This window comes from Nestor notabilis, unplaced genomic scaffold, assembly GCF_000696875.1.
Source record: "Nestor notabilis isolate BGI_N333 unplaced genomic scaffold, ASM69687v1 scaffold33115, whole genome shotgun sequence".
Taxonomy (NCBI): Eukaryota; Metazoa; Chordata; class Aves; order Psittaciformes; family Psittacidae; genus Nestor; species Nestor notabilis.
The window spans coordinates 18828-37125 of NW_009930308.1; the positions used below are offsets into that span (position 1 = coordinate 18828).

Sequence of the window (18298 nt, forward strand, 5' to 3'; positions counted from 1 at the left end):
TTCAATGCTGCACATTAAAAAACTCACAACACCAGTGAACAGGGCTTCTTGAACCACCTCACTGGTAACTAGTTGTAATATTGCACATCATAAATTTACCCTAAAAAAAACCCCCAGAACAACAAGCTGCCCTGGGCTTCAGTTTGATTCTAAATACAAGACTGGGATTACAAAGCAATGCATCAAAGGAGAAGAGCTAATAACAGTCAGACTAGAGCATGTCAGTTTCCACCCATATGTGATACAGTTCAAATGTTGGAAGTAGAAGCAGTCCATTAAGCCATATATGGCCAAGTCCTGCCTCTGACCACCCATAGGAAAAGTTGTACATAAACCCATTTCCCTGGCACTGCATAATGCAAAGGTTAACACAGAGAGTATCAGTTCCACCTGCCACAAACCTCATCATACAACCGCGTAGGTATACATCAGCTTCCGAGCCATTCTGATATTTCCACTGCTCTGATAAATAAGTGACAAGTTAAAGGCAGCATCTCTTCTCAAGTCTGTCTGATCAGTCTCTATTCCCTGTAAAAATGATGATGGAATAAAGTTATCTATGGTATAAAACTTGAAACATGAGTAACAATTATAGTGGAAACAAATCACATATTCATGGTTTATATATAGGCTTTTAGCTGCACAGGAACAAAAGTAGTAGTATTCCTTGCGCCCTCCCTCTTTAACAAGTTGCCACATGTTGCTCATCACAGAGTTACATAATTACATACTCAGGAGATCAGCTGTAAATGAGAAAGCCAGCTCACAAACCAGGAAAGTACTATCTTAATTTGTCTTTGCATGCAAGGTAGTTTTATCTCCAATCAGCATGTGAATACTGCCTGTATCTTCCACAAGATGCTGCTTTGAACTCCAGCACTAACACCCATGTTCCTCACTTTACCAACCTTCCCATCTTCTAAAGACACTTGCAATTTTACTACCTCCCCATGCCAAAGCTAGGCAAAAACTTCCTCCCAGACCAGACTTGTAAACGTATGACACATCAATTAGGATGTTGTAATACAAATCAGAGCAAAACCATGCCTCAGAGGCATTTAGGCATTCTTAATAATTGGTCATACTGCTCCAGCATGCTCTTTTATAGCATGGGTGAGTAGATACAACTTCCAGATACAGCTTATTGCACATAATATATATATATATAGTTCAGCTACTTATTCAGGTGAAGTTGTGTAGTGACCCTTTTTGCTGCTACTTCATTCAGCCTATTAGTAAATCCCTCAAAATTCATAAACCTGTGAAATTAACAAATGCTTAAATATACTACCAGGTGACAATAAGATTTGGGCTTCCAATGACAAGGAATTACAATAGAAATTAAAGGAAACTCAATGACACAGACCTTATGTACCTATTTTAACTACGGCTCATAAATAGTAACATTGACCTGACTTTATTCTCTGTACCTAACTCACAAAGAAACAGTACCTCTAGGGTGAGGGGAGGAAGTTCAAGTGCTTTCTGGTAATAGTGGATTGCCAGGTGCAGTAATCCCAGCTGGTGAAGGCCACGGCCAAGGTTGTAGAATGACTCCTGACATGGTCCACGCAGGTCCAAGTACCGGTGAAGGAAGGAGAATCCCTGTACATGTATTACGCACATTTGTGAATGTTCCCTTTAACAAGATGACAGCAAAGAATGCTGGAAAAGAGGTGTTTAAGTGTATCTATGGCTCAGTTGATAGGCTGGAGGGAAGGGATGCCATCCAGAGGGACCTGGACACGCTTGTGAGGTGGGCTGATGCCAACCTCATGAAGTTTAACCAAGACAAGTGCAAGGTCCTACACCTGGGTCGGCACAACCCCAGGCACAGCTACAGGCTGGGCAGAGAAGAGATTCAAAGCAGCCCTGAGGAGAAGGACTTAGGGGTGGTGGTTGCTGAGAAGCTTGACATGAGTTGGCTTAAGTGTGTGCTTGCAGCCCAGAAACCAACCGTATCCTGGGCTGTATCAAAAGAAGCATGACCAGCAGGTCAAAGGAGGTGATCCTGCCCCTCTACTCTGCTCTCGTGAGACCTCACTTGGAGTATTGTGTCCAGTTCTGGTGTCCTCAACATAAAAAGGACATGGAGCTGCTGGAGCAAGTCCAGAGAAGGGACACGAGTATCATAAGGTGGCTGGAGCACCTCCCGTATGAAGACAGGCTGAGAAAGTTGGGGCTGCTCAGCCTGGAGAAGAGAAGGCTCCGTGGAGACCTTATAGCAGCCTTCCAGTATCTGAAGGGGGCCTATAAGGATGCTGGGGAGGGCCTCTTCATTAGGGACTCTAGTGGTAGGACAAGGGGGAATGGCTTTAAACTTAAACAGGGGAAGTTCAGGTTCGACATAAGGAAGAAGTTCTTCACAGTGAGGGTGGTGAGGCACTGGAATGGGTTGCCCAAGGAAGTTGTGAATGCTCCATCCCTGGCGGTGTTCAAGGCCAGGTTGGACAGAGCCTTGGGTGACATGGTTTAGTGTGTGGTGTCCCTGCCCATGGCAGGGAGGGTTGGAACTAGATGATCTTAAGGTCCTTTCCAACCCTGACCATTCTGTGATTCTGTAATTCTATGATCTGTGCTCCCCCACAAAACCACAGGCAACTTGATGGCAACAAATAAGTCACATTCAATTCCTGAGACTATAAACCCTGTGCTTTCAGTCTCACTGCCTGTGGTCACAATGGGTGGATCTCTTTAAGAAACTGAGCACACAGTTAATGAGTATAGTGACTTATGGCACTAGCTTGCTAAATGTAAGTATGTATGTAGGTATGCATTTATGTACTGTACACGCAGGTAAGACTGGTTCATGTTCAGAAGAGCCAACCACCTTAATAACAATTGGTTTTGGTTTAGCGTAGCTGAAGACCTGCAGCTTTTGTCAAAATCAGTGCAAGCTACAGTTTTTCAGCAGTTTCAGAAATCATGAAAGCTCAGAATCCCCACTGTATTCCGCTGACTCCGAGCTCAGTGGTCACAGGAATTAAAAAGCATCTCAAGTTAATGAAAATAGTTGGTAGAGACTAGAGGAAATTACTTTCAAACTTCTGGGAATAATCAGGCAGGGATTTGTAACTGGATCTGGCAGATGAAAGGAAAATGTGAAGAAGGAAGCTGAAAAACTGAGGCCAGCCTAAACTGGAGTTCACAACATCTTTACAAAGGGAGCTGGGAGAGGCACCTAAAAGGGGGAAGAGAAAAGGAAGATGGGAAAAAAACCCAAACCAACACACTTTCTAAGTCTGTAAAGTTTGCTCCAACAATGCAGTTTGTGAGACATGTCTATGAAAGGGCACATGACATGGATTCCACCCTATAGCACTTCTTCAGAGCAAGGCAGGGCAAGAACAACTCAGGAGACAATCCAAACTACATGCATCAACACTGAAATTAGTAGTATTTTCACAAAGAACTGGCAGCTGCTAACACCTATGTGGGTAATCACTGTATACGCACAGTAGAACAAGCCACATTTAACTAAAAGGAGAGGAGATTTAGATGGGTGTAACTATAGTTCAGAAGCATGTTCATATCTGTGTTCATGTTTCACCACTTCCCTCTTTTGAAATATGATTTTAATTAGGAAAAGTTACTTAAACAGAGCATGTTGTAGCCATAACTGTCTGCAAGATATGAGAGAAAACACTGTAGGTAAAAATCATCACAGTAACTCACCTGTACTAGAAGAGCATGCCTTTTCAACACATACTTCTGAGAAGCCATGTGGATGAAAGTCAGCCCAATACAAAGACTGTACAGAGGTTCATCTGGGTTTGCACGGAAGGCTTGCACATACTGTCCTAAAAGCAAAGAACTGAATCAAGCTGTTTGTTGTGAAAATCACTCCTGAGGAATTTAAGGGCAAGAAAGAAAATCTTCACATTAGAAGTGTGAACTAAGAAGAGAGATAGTCTAATATACCTACAGCAAAACACACAGGAAAAGACATGAAAGAAAAATTTGTATTTTCAGCACTCCTTGGATTCTGAAGGAAAAACACTGACTGTGATGTAAAAATAAGCAGAAAACAGTCCAACACAGATAGAAAACATGGTCCTTGCTGGGATTTATATCCTGGAGGCCACACATCTTAAGTGTGTGAAGGGCTTGACTGCCAGCAGTAGGTTTACTTCAAAGGCCTGCTTGCATGTCCAACCAACTTTATTTGCTCTTCAAATTGGCCTGTTTCTGCCCTTCATCATTATCATTAGATTTCAATTATCTTTGCAAGTTAGTTATATTTGCAATGTGTGCTGAAATTGAAACATGCCAGCTTAATTTTTATTATCCAAACTCTAAGCGATGCTTTGCGTACCAAGTATTAAAGCACCAGTCTAACACCTGATTTTCTGATATATGAAAAAAAGGACTTCTTTAATAAATCTTTCTCAGAAAAAAACATCTACGTGTTATATTAGTTAATATTAGAACATTAATGCTATTACCAAGAGCATGCTTGAAACTGCCAGACACAAACGCATTATGCCCATTCAGGACACACAGTGCATGGTTATCAGGGTTTTTCAGCATCAAGCGGAGACAAAAGCGATGGTGCCGGACATCCTGAGACTGCATAGTAACCTGATTGAAGATGTTCCACAGCTGAGGTTTATTGACATTTTCCATCACCATGATTCTAGAGAATGAAAATACAAGAAACTAAGAGATGCTATATAGCAAACGCTGTATTTGCAATAAAAACGTCAACAATTCAGGGAAGATAACAAAGCAGAGACACTCAAAGAGCAAGTCAGTGACCGAAGCAAAGTTGAGAGAGACAGACAAAAGCAATGGCTGTGTCCAAATCAACCACCCTGCTGCATGATGCATGTTTTGGAATCAGAAGCTGTCAGAAAGCTCCTTTAGTTTCAATAACCTTATCTGGTTTAGCACAAGCTGAAAAGCATCAGCCAGCCTCCTTTAGCAATATTTTCAGCAGTATGACTACATACTCAGTGGAGGCAATTCCAGAAGAGTTAGCTCCATCTTCTCTGTACCCACCTGATATAGTTGTATGCTTTTCTGAAGTTCTTGTCCAGAATTGCAGCAGAGAGCCCAAAGTATTCCAGCTCCTTGCGCTTTTGTCTATCATCATAAAATGAATAATACTCCAGGGAGGAATCCACTAGAAGCTCTGCCTCCTTGTACCGGGAGAGGTCACACAAGGCATATATAGCTTTCAGGAGGAGGTTCCACCAGTCATCTTTTGTCAGGACACTCGTGAGAACAGCAAAAATTGCTAAAAATATCCAAGTCAGGAAGTTAGGAAAATTAAACCAAGAGTGCTAAATGCTTAAAAAAAGAAAAAGGTGAATATGTCAAACTGATCTTCTCAAAAACATCTCAGCATTAACAGGTAAAATAAAGATAAAATATTTACTTTTTCCAGTTTAAGTGCAGTCTGTAAAATGCCAGCAAAAAAGCAGTCAAAACTTGGGAACAAATAGCAAGAAATACACAGAGTTCCAGCTGTAAACATACTACATGAAAGCATTAGAGTTACTCTTCCTCATCTACCAAACGGTGCTGAAGAATGTGTAGTCTTGCTCAACTGAGCCTGGGACAGCTAAAAAAACCCCACACCACTTTGAAAACATGTATTTCTGTTGTGTTCTAGATTTGCACGTACACTTGTACTGAGAACACTGGACCATAAAACCCCCTAGAGGTCCTTCTCAACCTGAGTTAGTCTGTAATCTTATTATTCTTCTCTGAATAGAGACTGTTCCCTTAAATCAGATTATCTTCATTTTTGCTACCTTCTTTGCCTAGAAATAAAGCAACATGAACATGAACTGTGTGGATTTAGCATGCAAAATGGCTATATCTATTTCATTTTCCAGGACTAAGAGTTCACCTTTTTGTTTTAAATAAACATTTATTACCTTTTGCATCGCAATTTGCTGTCTCTTGGTCGTCATTGTCAGAAATTTTATCTCTTGACACCTTAATAAGATAGAGGTGCCTCTCTCCAGACTTGGAACTAGATATCAAACACACCTGAGCTCTGCTCATTGCTACCTAGAAACAAATTTAAGGGCAGCATTTCAGATTACAGTAATACATCTTAGGACAAAGGCAGCTTTATGGCCAATCCATCCTGCTCATGTTGCAGGCCAAAACAGCCTGCAACCTAGAAACCCCACAACAGAACAATATCATGAGAGAGAACATGCCCAGGAGTATTATCTCTGCACTGTCTCACGCTCCAGTGCAAACTGGGCTATGCAAAAGAAAGATAAAAACTCTTTAACTGACTTTAAAGACTCCTCCTGGGATTGGAGCATCCCTGTATAGATTCAAATCAAACTATCTGCATAGAAGCATAACAAGAACAATGCCTTTCTGAATCACTTTCAGCAACATGTGGATAGTCAGCTACTCCACTAGTGTAATACAACAGTAATGGCTCTGACCAGACAGAAAAAATTGAGGGCTAAATATTCCCTTCCCTGCCTACTGATAAACAAACAAACCCAATAAATACATAACCACCACCACTGTATTTAATGGCTAAAATGACCAAAGATAAATTTGTTTATCACAAGAAAATACATATTAAGTAATTAAGAAATTCTAAACAAAATAGTTGAAATAAAAGCCAGTATCAACACTTCAGGAAAGTACGGCGTGGATTGCCAAGAAGGTAAAAAGCAGCTTTAGTATTCACTGTGTTCTACATACACTGAGAAACAGGGAGCTGAAGTCACTGTATTAATAATTACACACACAAGTGGTCCTCTCTTCTGACCGCCGCAGGCAGGAACACCAGTACTACAGGCTCCCTGCAAGAGAAGCTGTGGCTGCCCCATCCCTGGCAGTGTTCAAGGCCAGACTGGATGGGGCTTGGAGCAACATGGTCTAGTGGAAGGTGTCCCAGCCCAGGGCTGGAACTAGATTAGCTTTAAGGTCCCTTCCAACCTAAACCATTCAATGACTAATATCTAACAAAATTATGAAACCATTTGTGTATAAAACCCACTTGCTTTCCTTCTGAGTTTGTTTGTTGCTTGTCAACTCAAACTAGTCCAATTTCTTAACGTGTAGCTGGAAAAATTGGCTTACCTTCAAAAGCATTGCCAGCATTGTAAGTAAAGTGTCTACGTAACCATACATTTTGCCTTGTGAATACAACAGCGTGGAACGATGGAGGAGTAGCTTTAATTCCTAAATAATATTGAATATCGTTATTCAACCTCTTGCCCAGAGGGCGAGTTTATAAAACAAACAGTTTTGACTCAATATAGTACTAACATGATTGTAAAAAGCTTACAGAAAGCTGTAAGAGCCTCTGCAGCAGCAGCAGGTAAAAGCTCCCTAAAGTGCCCTGCAGAAGTTACTGCTTCAAAGTCTCAAATTTTAGAGGAATTTGGAATAATTCTTATCCTTGGTGAAGGTGCTGCCACAGAGGGGATATAGAACCTTTGCTACGCCATCAGTTACAGTCAACAGAGGCCAACCCACGTAGCTCATATGTACCAACCGCTGATCACCTTGATAAAAACTGACTGGCATCAAGACTGGTTCTCAGTGCCCACGAGCTCGTACATCACACAGAAGTAATCAGGTGGGACAGGGGAAATACCAATGAAATGGTCAGAGAAAAAGAGCCATAAAGACTCACCCCCAACACTCTGTAATAAACCATTCGCTCTCTCATGGAGGCTCACCATGCTGCAGGCAGCAATCCTCAATCCCTGGCCCTATAGCTGACAACTTTTGACTCCTACCATAGTTTAACAGGATAATGTATCCTAAACTGGAAGAACACTCACCTGCTGGGCAGCATTAGCATCCTGAGCCAATGTATCTGGATCATACATTGGTTCCAGAGCCTCCAGAGCTTTTTCGGGTCGGCCCAGCTGCTGCTGAAGTGTTGAAAGTGAGATTCTTGCATCCAGATGCAGTGGAGCAAGGTCAACAACTTTGGCATAGCTCTCTGCAGCACGCTCCATGTGTCCTAAAGCCTTCAAGCACTCTAGAAATACCATGAACAACACAACAGACTTAAATAGCAGAAAAGGCTTGCAAAATCATTAACATAATTTGCAGGTACCTTTTTCAGTTAAAACCACCCAAAATATGTATTTTGAAGTGAAGTGAAAATACTCAGAAATATGCACTACTGCATCAACAGTTTCACTTACGACCTTATTAGTTGATACAGGATGGAATGCAGAATAAATGCTGTTTACAGCATATTCTTACTTACATGAGAAGGAACTACTTTGGGCTGAAGTAGATTTCAATCTTTATGAAGAACAAGAAAATGCCCCATGACAGGACTGTCATAATGAACTCCAAATACAGTTCTGCAAGTACCAGTTATCATTCAACATGTGAATCTAAAACTCCTGTGACCTTAAATAAAGGTCCCTGGAAGCATTCAACACTGCGTTATCTCTCAGTACCATGTGTTCAGCAGTCCTACTTCTCACCTGCATGCCGAAGCCAGACAACAGCCAAGTTGTATCGTTCTGAGCAGACAAGGGAACTCAAGAGAGGCAGTGCTGAGTTGTATTCTCCAACATCCAGAAATGCCTCTGCAACGTCCAAATACAAGTCACCCATTTCTTCTGGATTTTGTTCCACCAGAGTTGTCAAAAGAGGCTTAAAAAAACCAAACCACACAAACCACTAAACGCACAAATAACCAACGAGAACATTTCTTTAAGTTATGATTGCTGGAAGCTTACGGGTTTATGCTATGATTTTTATTGTATCTGCATGCTGAACTACACTTCCTCTACTAAAATGTTAGTTTAAAAGTGAAAAATAAAGATCTGAATTTCAGAATTCCTAAAAAAGTCATGTTTTTCTATTCTGGACATTTCAGATCCAGTGGGTGAAAGCGCCCATCGGTGAGGAGTGTTCTGCATGAGAGAACAGTCTTCAGATGCAGCAGGGCTTTAAAACAAAGCTGTGTTCCTTAGTGTTCAAGAAGCAATGTGATACTGGGCCTGTAACAGCACACGGGCTGTGATTTACTCTGCTTTATGACACTGGGGGCATAATTTATAGGGACAAAAATAGTATTTCTGCTATTACAAGTTTGTTAGGTCTCTCCTGGAGTGGCAGGGAAGCAAAAAGAATCTCTGCATATGAAGACAAGAAAAATTACTTGCTTTGGTAATTTGTTAGAATATCCTCCAACTTCTGAGTTGGTTTCTACTTACATTGAGTGGCTCTAGTATGTTCAAGTGAACTAAGCACACCATCAGCTTGACCGTGATGTCTATGGGTACACCCTCAGGTATGCAGCAGTTGACCTTCTCCACAGCTGCCAGGACATAAAGAATTTCTTTCTGAACCCATGGGCTTTAACAAGCACTTAACAAGCTCCAGTGAAGAAAATACATTCTCATTGACTCTAGCAAATGTTGGCGTAGGCCTGACCTCTCCCTTTTCTCACTTTCCTGATAGATGGAACAACTTCTTCCTACTGTCTCTGATCCTGACAATTTCATATTAACTATCAAGTGCTGGCAGTCTGCGTTGATTTTGACAGCAAGATCCCATAGGATGTATCTAGGGCCTTTGCCCTCTTAAGATGTGCTTGCTTCATAAAGCTTTCCTTTAGCAATTTCCTTTAGCAATCCCTTTAACCCCTGTACCCTCTTCTCCTTGCTTTTTGAAGGACATCCCCTGTGTTGAGGTTCTTATCAAGCCAAGTCCCATGTACCAGGGATCTGGCTATATGCATTGTTGAACACAGTTAACTACAGAACTTTACACCACACACAGACAGAATACAAAGCAATTACCCATGACAATGCCAGCAAATTAATGGTCATGCAGTAAAACTCCATTGTCGTATTTCCTTCACATGCAGCCATGCCCCCTCCTTAACTACCCTGTTTAAATTCTCTTTCACCTTAATTCTTACACCAGACATTCAAAGGGTGATTGCTATAACGTCAGAATACTGGGATTTCCAACACAAGGAAGACAATACACAAGAAACCTTTTCTGGAGGAAGCCCTATTTCTCTGCTAGATATCTTTCCCAATTTCTATATAGTTGCAAACTGGATCCTGACCATATGATTAGTTCATAGACTTGCACAGAATGAAAAAATTCACTTACTCACCTGCAGTGCTGGATTCAGCAGCTGGACTGCTTTGGTCATCAGGTGCTGCCTCCTGGCTTTCCTCAGTTTCTACCACTGGCCCTGTATCTTCTGAAAAAGATTAGCAGATTACCCCAGTAGCACCAGCAAAGCCAAGTTACTTGCTTTGGAATCCATAATTGATCAGTAGATTACTCTGAAAAGTGGACTTCATTGTTTTTTGGTTGTTGGGAGTGGTTTTTTGGACAGCAGAGCAGGAAGCAGTCAAAAAAGATACAAATCCTGAGAGCTGGGAACCAAGCTCTTGTCTTACATTGTACATCCCAGGTAACTTGGCAACATTGTGTTATAATTCCTAGACTCATTATAGATTTTCTTCTTATAAATTATGTGTTAAAAGTCTCTGTCAGGTCACTTGTTCATCAATGAACTGTACTTTTACTTGGCCCATTAAAGCAAAAAGCCAACAGAAGTTGGCTTTGTACGGGGTTGCTGAAACAACCAACCAGTTTAACCATAGAACAGGTTGTCTGCTTGTGGAGGTAGGATGCTGTGATCATTCTACATTTTCAGTCTTGAACAGTGACTTTCCCAGAGCAGGTTTCTCAAAGACACTCTACTTCATTCAACTACAAGCTAATAACCCTAGATTTGCATATACCAAAACACTGAGATGTTTAGTAACAGAAATAGGCTTTATGAAGAATACTAGTCTCAGGTCAAAGGTTGATATTCTCAATTATAGATGCCACTACTCGTATCTATCTTATTTTCAGAAGCTATTTAGCTGGCAGAAATAACTGGTCTAATATGAACACTCAGAGGAATGCTTAGAACTTTAAAAGGCCTCCAGTTGCCTGGACAGCGGTCCTTATCCTTAATGAGTCAGCAGGGCTAACTGGACATCAGAATAGATGTCATCTATTCTGGACATCTTTATGGAAAGCCAAGGTCATGCCACATAACTCATTAAAAGCACTGCGAAGAGAAAAGCCTGCCAACATGCATCAAAATATACCCAGGAGTTGAAAAGGTAATGGAAAGAAAGATGTCAAATGAGCAGCAGGATCATACTAACTGCTTGTTAGCTACTTACCTTTTTTCTCCTCAGTTGGACTTTTTCCTGCTACTTTCTTTTCAAGTACAATTCCTGCAAAATCTGTAATAACCTAAAACAGATGAGTAAATTGGATCATTTTAAAGATTTAAAGGATATAAGAAGAAACCAGCCACATGGCTGTTGTTTTAGACATCACAACAATTATCAGAAGAAAAAGCTGCATTCCTTTCATGTGGGGTTAGTTGACTAGTTTGATCACCTTATGTCTTTGTCCACTATTTTGGGACTACTTAGATGATCCAATCAGCACCTCTTTAGCAATGCAACAGTTACTTTCATCACAACTAGAAGAGTTTTTAACCTTTATAGCTTCTTTTAATGCCTTTTGGGAGATGGAAAAGAAAGCAAAGCACCAGCTAAACAGCTAAGTTCTGCACACATCTTTCCAAACTGCTCCAAGGATTCCTCAGCCTAATACACTGCAAGGAAACTACCTGGTTTCTGTCAGTTAAAAGAAAAAAATAAGTAAAATTCACAGCTACAGACAGACATTTAACAAGACATTTAACATATCACACAAGAAGAAACAGAACAGTTCTATGACTGAGTAACATATTAATAAATCTGACAGCTAAATACTGTGTACATGGAATTGACTGATTTTTATAATGGGAAGACATAAAGAGAAGGGTCAGAGGAATTGTTTGCAGGCTTATGATGCTCTGTACTGACAGAAAGTGAGCTAAATAAAATCTTAAGGAGGAAAAAGAAAAAAAGAGGTAATTTAATATCAGCAAATAAGAACATTCACAAGGAGAAAGTCTCAACTAATAGTGTCTCTTCGATCTATCTTGGAACGCATGCAATGGCCAGATGCTAAAGTTTCTCCACTCAAAGCCAGACCAAATCAACCCTGAAACATGCCTCAAAAGTGAGGCTCAAAACCCACTAGAACAAATTGGGAAGAGATGAGGACCTTCTCCAATTCCTGATGCCTGAGAGTCAAGATGTATTATCTTTCTGGAATGTATGATTCATGCTTAATGCAGAAATTATTACTCATAACACAAGTAAGCCAAATAAAGCATGATGGTCTGCACTTGAACCATTAGCCCATTCAGTATCACCCTTTTCACCCTCAACCTACAGAATGCCCTTTGTTGGTAGTACTCACAAAACCACCTTGTAGGTCTTCTCTGGCTACTAAGATTATGGCAACTGTAGAGAAGTAGAGGAAAGGATCCCAAAATTTGAAATGTGGAACAGCACACAAGTCTACCAGCCCCCAGCTTACTAAGTCAAGCTGTTAAGTTCAATGCTTATTACTACAGAACTAATAGGAAGCAATCTGTACCCGATCAGCTCTATCCCTATAGAAACATGACCCTACCTAAGCACTACAGGAATATAAACTGGCCTTCCTGACTGGCAAAGAAGTGCTGACCATGATACAAAAGTGCATTTAACTCTCCATACCGCCAATGCTTTGTCATACTGTTTGGAAGAAATATATAGTTCAGCTGCAATGTTGACATCTTCCATGGAGACAAGGCTCTGGTGTTTACTGAAGGCTTCTTCTATTATGTCAATAGCAGAAGTCACATCATTGGCTTCATAATAGCTCCTATAAAACAGATACGAGATACAAAGACAATGAGAGTGTGTTCTTTCCTTACAGCTGTTTACATCTTTTATGAATTCCAAATAATTACCGGTTTTATCTCCCCTGTATGTTAGGATATTAGAGGAGTTTTGACCACAATAGCCCCCACCTCGATCCAGGTATTAATAATGTATCACATTAACCTGGTTTCAGAAAGAACTTCAATAATAATATTGGTACAATACTCATTCTTGCATTGTTGTGGTGCATTTCATAACCACAAAGATCAAAAGACTTAAACTGCTTTGAAACACGCTAGTAAGAGTTTTCTACAAGTTATGCACGAGAAACCTGAGATATCAAGTAGTTAAACAACTTACTAAAATCTATGATAAGAGAGCTACACACTTTAACCACGAGCCCTGTCTGTCTCAGACAAGCTTCTGATGACTTGATCTGCCCTCATTAGCAGAAAATGGGAGGAGGCAGATTTCTCTTTGCTCCAGAAACAAAACACAAATTACATTCTGTTGCAGGCAGCTTTTATTTCAGACTGAAGACTTTGTTTCATCCAGATTTGCTGGCAGTAAGTTTCCATGGCTCTAGTGATATTACACAGATTCCATAGATTCTCTTATTCTAAGAGAATGCAACACTTCTAAGATAATGTGTTGATCCTGTACAAGTCAGACTTTGCAAACATCATCATAGTTGGGGAGTGCATGCTTGGGGGAGACACCCCCAAAAAACCCACCTTGCATTCCTTTATTTCAACCACATACCCAGCTTGAATCAGCTGCGGAGCTTATTAATACCAGCTTTTGAGAAACTCTGGGAAACCAAATCACAGTGTTGTTAAATCCAGCTTACTTTGCCATGTCTCTAGCCAACTGCATAAAGCGCTCTCCATCAGTGGGAGACAGGAGATTCAGAATCCGCCTGTAGCCATCCATAGCCATCTTATGCTCTCCCAGCTGTTCATACAGGCTTGATCTCTCCCACAGGTAACGCACGTTGGTTGGGTCGTATTTCAGAGCTACAAGGAAAAGTGTATTAGTAGCCTGGTTTAAGAAAAGGCAACAATGGATTTCACCTTCATTTCCATGACTAGATGAATGTTAACAGACACACACAAGGTTTTTGTAAGGAAAAGACATTAAGCATTCATTAATCTTATACCAAAGGCCAGTCAGAGGTACCAGAATCTTAGCAAACTGCAGGAAACTCAATTAGAAAGCAGAAGAAAACAGAATTATTTCCATTATCACCTAACACTTATTTTAAACTATTAAAATGGTGGCTACACTACCTTTTGTGTAGCAAAAAATAGCCTGTTTGATATTGTCCTGTTCCAGTGACATTTCTGCTAGTCTGACCCATTCCTCAGTATCACTCGGATTTAAGTGAGCTGCAATCAGTTCAAACTGTAATGACTTCTCCATATCACCCTGGTCTTCATAGATCATGGCAAGAGTGGAAAATGGCTCATGAGCAAGAGGAGCTGTGAAGAGACAAAAAGAATGATTAAGAGCTATTGGTTTAAAACCACCTGGAAAACAAATAACTTGCCTTTCTGAAAACCACAGACATCAGAATTACATGAAACATCAACATTTCTCTGTTTAAACTCATAAAAAAACTGCAGACAAGCTTCTCAATTAATTTTTTACAATTATTAATGCTTCATTGATAATAATTAATAATGATAGTTTTATATTTATTAAACAGCCTGAATTTAACAACAACCATTTTTCTACATTGTAGAAGTCAGTTCTACAAAGACAATAAAAGCAAACTGTGTAAAGCTAAGCAAAGGCCGAGGCCTCTGCAGAATTATGGTGTTACTTCTTTTTTATAAGCAAAACAGTAAAGGAAATGCACTACATATTCTTAATTCTATACTACATATACAGTGACTTTCCTTGTATTGAGTATTTCCATCACCAGTAAAGCCACACTGAATTGTCCTGATGCACATGGCAATTTCACCCCATCCTTAAAGCCAAAGAGTTTCATCATTCTAACATACCTTGTCGAATGATTTCCATACACATTAGAATAGCTTCCTCACGTTCTCCTCGAGCAAACCTGATATTGGCCTCTCCCATCAGACCCCTCAAGGCACGAGGAAGTTTGCTGCGAGGTCTTTTCTCCTAAATGGAAAAGATATTATTTGTACCAAGGACTCAGTCGTACCCGCATTCAGGAACCACCTGAACAGAACCTAATAACAAGTTATTTAAATATTAGCAATATTAAAATGACTGACCAAAATACTTGCTAATTTTCCTACCTGACAGAGTGACTCTAGTAGCTGATACAAACACAATCTGGATGCTGGAAAAACTCACTTCATTATTTTTGGAAGTTTTCAAACAACAATCTAGATTAATGCTTTAAAAAACAAATACAGGTGACACCGACATAAGCAGAAGTATCCCACATGGAATTCTGTTCAGGCAAGTTTCTTAGCAAGTAGCTAAAATGACACAAATTGGCATTTACGCACTATGCTTCAAGTCAGGAGATACGGGGAAGTTTAATGAAAGTTGAAATACTTGCTTTCATCATTTTCTTGGTCTCTCGATTAAGTACCATCTCCAACACAAAAACATCTCCAGCTGTGGGTTGCTCAGTAGTTTCTTCTTCCTCTTCTTCTTCTTCCTCTTCCTCTTCATCCTCCTCCTCCTCTTCATTTTCCCCAATCATGGACGCAAAGACTCGATGCACAGATTTGCTGACACCATCTGAAGTTTCACCTGGTTGAGAAAGGAGCAAAAAAGGTTTATGATATAATCAAGAGAACACACTGCTCATTAGGACAAGTGCAGAGAAAACAGAATTCTTCATAATTAATAGCCCACTTGAAACAGCAATTCCATAAGAAAAAGACCTGCAGAAATGCAGAAAAACTATTAACAAACTCTTTGGTTTTAAAACTCTGAGTTATTCATCACCAATGCTTAGTATAACCCAGCCTCTAACATTTCTTGGATATTTGAAATGAAAGCGTGGAAGAACACACAACACAAACCAACAGTTTATTCAACATTTTTCTCAATCCATACAAGAAAAGCAAATTAAGCAATTTTCAAGCACTGAACTGCATAAATGGAATAAAGCTTTCCAGCTGAAGAGCCTAAGTGAACAGACAATTACACTAAATAATGCAGCAACCCATTTTTAGAAGTAATTTAAGACAAGACCTTGTAATCATTCTATCCATGACAGTCCCTTTTAACGTGTGTAAATGCACAATGCAGCTTATTCATTTCTCCAGGAAAAGAATTAACAAAATTCTTTCAACCAAACAAGAATATGATCCTATTTTCACATTTTTAACTTTCAACTTTTCATTACTAAATTAACTCAAGGTTATAACTGCCCACAAGTCTGCATATATATGCCAAATATCAAAATATGTAGTATTCAAAGGTTTCAGCTGGGGGATTGGGCATCTAAAGATCTGATTAAAGAGTAACCACACTATAAAGATGGGAATGTAAAAATAAAGCTATCATATATTGCCTAGATACGAGAGGGAACTGGACACTATACCTGAGTTTATGGTGGTTTGGGGGTTGGTTTTTTTTCTGACTTGGATATATTTGGTTATTTTTATTCTGACTCGGGTATTAAGCATTTAAAAATCAAGACTCTTTTTCCCCCCATCTGAAAAAAACCCTAATTATTAATTTATTTCTCTTTCTATTTCGGTCTCCTTTGCTGCAAGCATCATCTGAAGATTGTAGCAGGTTACCTCTGACGATTCATGTATGCACAAGTGATTTTAACAATTACAGTTTTGTTCTGAATATCATAAGTCTGATTCTAAATAGTAACAAATAATATCAATGCCTCTTCCATTCTGACTGCTCTTGAGACTTCTGCGTTCTCTGTCTTTCTGTATTCTGTATTCTGTGTAAGAGCAGAAGCACCACTATCACACAAATCTACCAGGATATGTTTCTTCTTAGGTAAAGGTAACTGGCATGAAAAAACAAGCAGCAGGAAAAAGCACCTTGGAAGTATTTCAGAGACATCAGCAAAAGGAAAGGGTCAATAAGGAACCATAGATATCTGGCTCCAGCCACACTTCCAGTGTTCATTTGCTATCTTTCCAGGATGAGATTTGGCCATACTTTCAAAATCAAGGCACCACTGAGGTACGTTTTAGGTGAGACAATTTCAGGCCTATTTTTGAAATTTAAGAAAATGGAAGAAAACCCCAAACAAACAAACATAATTATAAGAATTTCCTGTGAAAGTAACAAGAGGAGTTTAAGAACCAAGACTAAGAGATCAAAAACTGCACTTTGCTATCTTGTAGCATTGGCAGTCCCACAAAAATATGCCCTGAAAGGTGTATGGAGTTCAGCTTCTGAAGAGAAGGTGTCTAAAACAGGCTGCAGCACTCCAAATCCCAAGCTCAAATCCAGAATCTAAGGCATGGAATCAACAAGCACCAATACAAACTAAAGAGAGAAGTGCTGCTCTTACCACTTCCTGCAAGTCCTTTTGCTATGTAGGAACCCCAAGGAAGTTAAGCTTACTTTGCTGAAGCACCTAAGGAGATACTACCATCCCAGTAACCGCACAAAGAAAGCCAGCCAGGAAATCTGTAGCTAGGAATATCCAGCAGAAAATAAGGAGAGAAATAAACATAGGAGCTCTAAACAAAGGCCAAAGGATAACTGAGCAGGAGAAAAAAGAAAACAAACAAACAACACCACAGAGAAAAACCAAAACTCCTCTTTTTAACTGTTTTATTTCACTTTGGATGACAATGGAAGAAGGCAACACTCACCCAGTAGAATCAAATACTCTGAAACATTCAAGTCTCAGCAAACAACTAGCAAAGAGATTAACAGGAAAAAAAAAGGCAAAACAAAACAGAGAGAAGACTTTTTGAGGTACATTAGAAACTTCAAATTATTTCTAACTTTAGAGAAAGTCAACAATTGAGGCCGTGTGCTTAAGAAGCCAGGAGGGGAAAAACTGAGGGTTTCCCATGGCAAATTGGCCGGATCCAGCTCTCAAAACACTCAACAAGCCCTGGCTCTGACTCGGAACACTGCACAAAGGTACACATTCTAACAACATGCTTCAATACGCACAGGTTCAACAGCAGCAGCCAGGTGTTTATAAAAAGTCAGCTACCGAAGAGCAAACGCTTTCAATGACTTTGCAATACAAGTTATTATGTTAACATTTACCGTCAGTTTCATCCTGACTTTGGGATTTCCCAGATGCTTTTTTGGATGATGATGGAGCCTCTACATCTTCAGTGTTTTCCTCAGCAGACGCATTTTCACCATCCTACACACACCAATAAATTAGTTATCAGCTTTAGAACATGACTCATTCCTTTTCCCCCTAATATTTACAATTAGCATTTAGAGCACAGGTTTCCAGCTTTTGCACTGCTAGTGAAACAGGTGGAATAGTGCACTATTTTTAGATGAATCAACCCTAGCACTGCTCAGTTTCAAGACATTTATATTCTTATTAACATGAGGTGACTCAGATGGTGACTGCTCACATTATTTCTGACTGAAGAGTCTAG

General features: G+C 39.9%; 1 protein-coding gene across 1 annotated transcript; it reads right to left on the reverse strand.

The window, feature by feature from the left end:
- Nucleotides 1-332: 332 nt before the first annotated feature.
- GTF3C3 (general transcription factor IIIC, polypeptide 3, 102kDa) lies at nt 333-18051 on the reverse strand (the record flags this gene model as incomplete). Its single annotated transcript, XM_010015343.1, has 18 exons — nt 333-528; nt 1453-1605; nt 3676-3800; nt 4446-4636; nt 5002-5239; nt 5886-6021; nt 7066-7167; nt 7776-7978; nt 8439-8610; nt 9177-9280; nt 10091-10180; nt 11166-11238; nt 12606-12753; nt 13603-13768; nt 14042-14233; nt 14762-14885; nt 15295-15491; nt 17949-18051. Coding segments are annotated over 18 exons (2640 nt in total), but the record flags the coding sequence as incomplete, so codon positions are not given.
- Nucleotides 18052-18298: the final 247 nt, after the last annotated feature.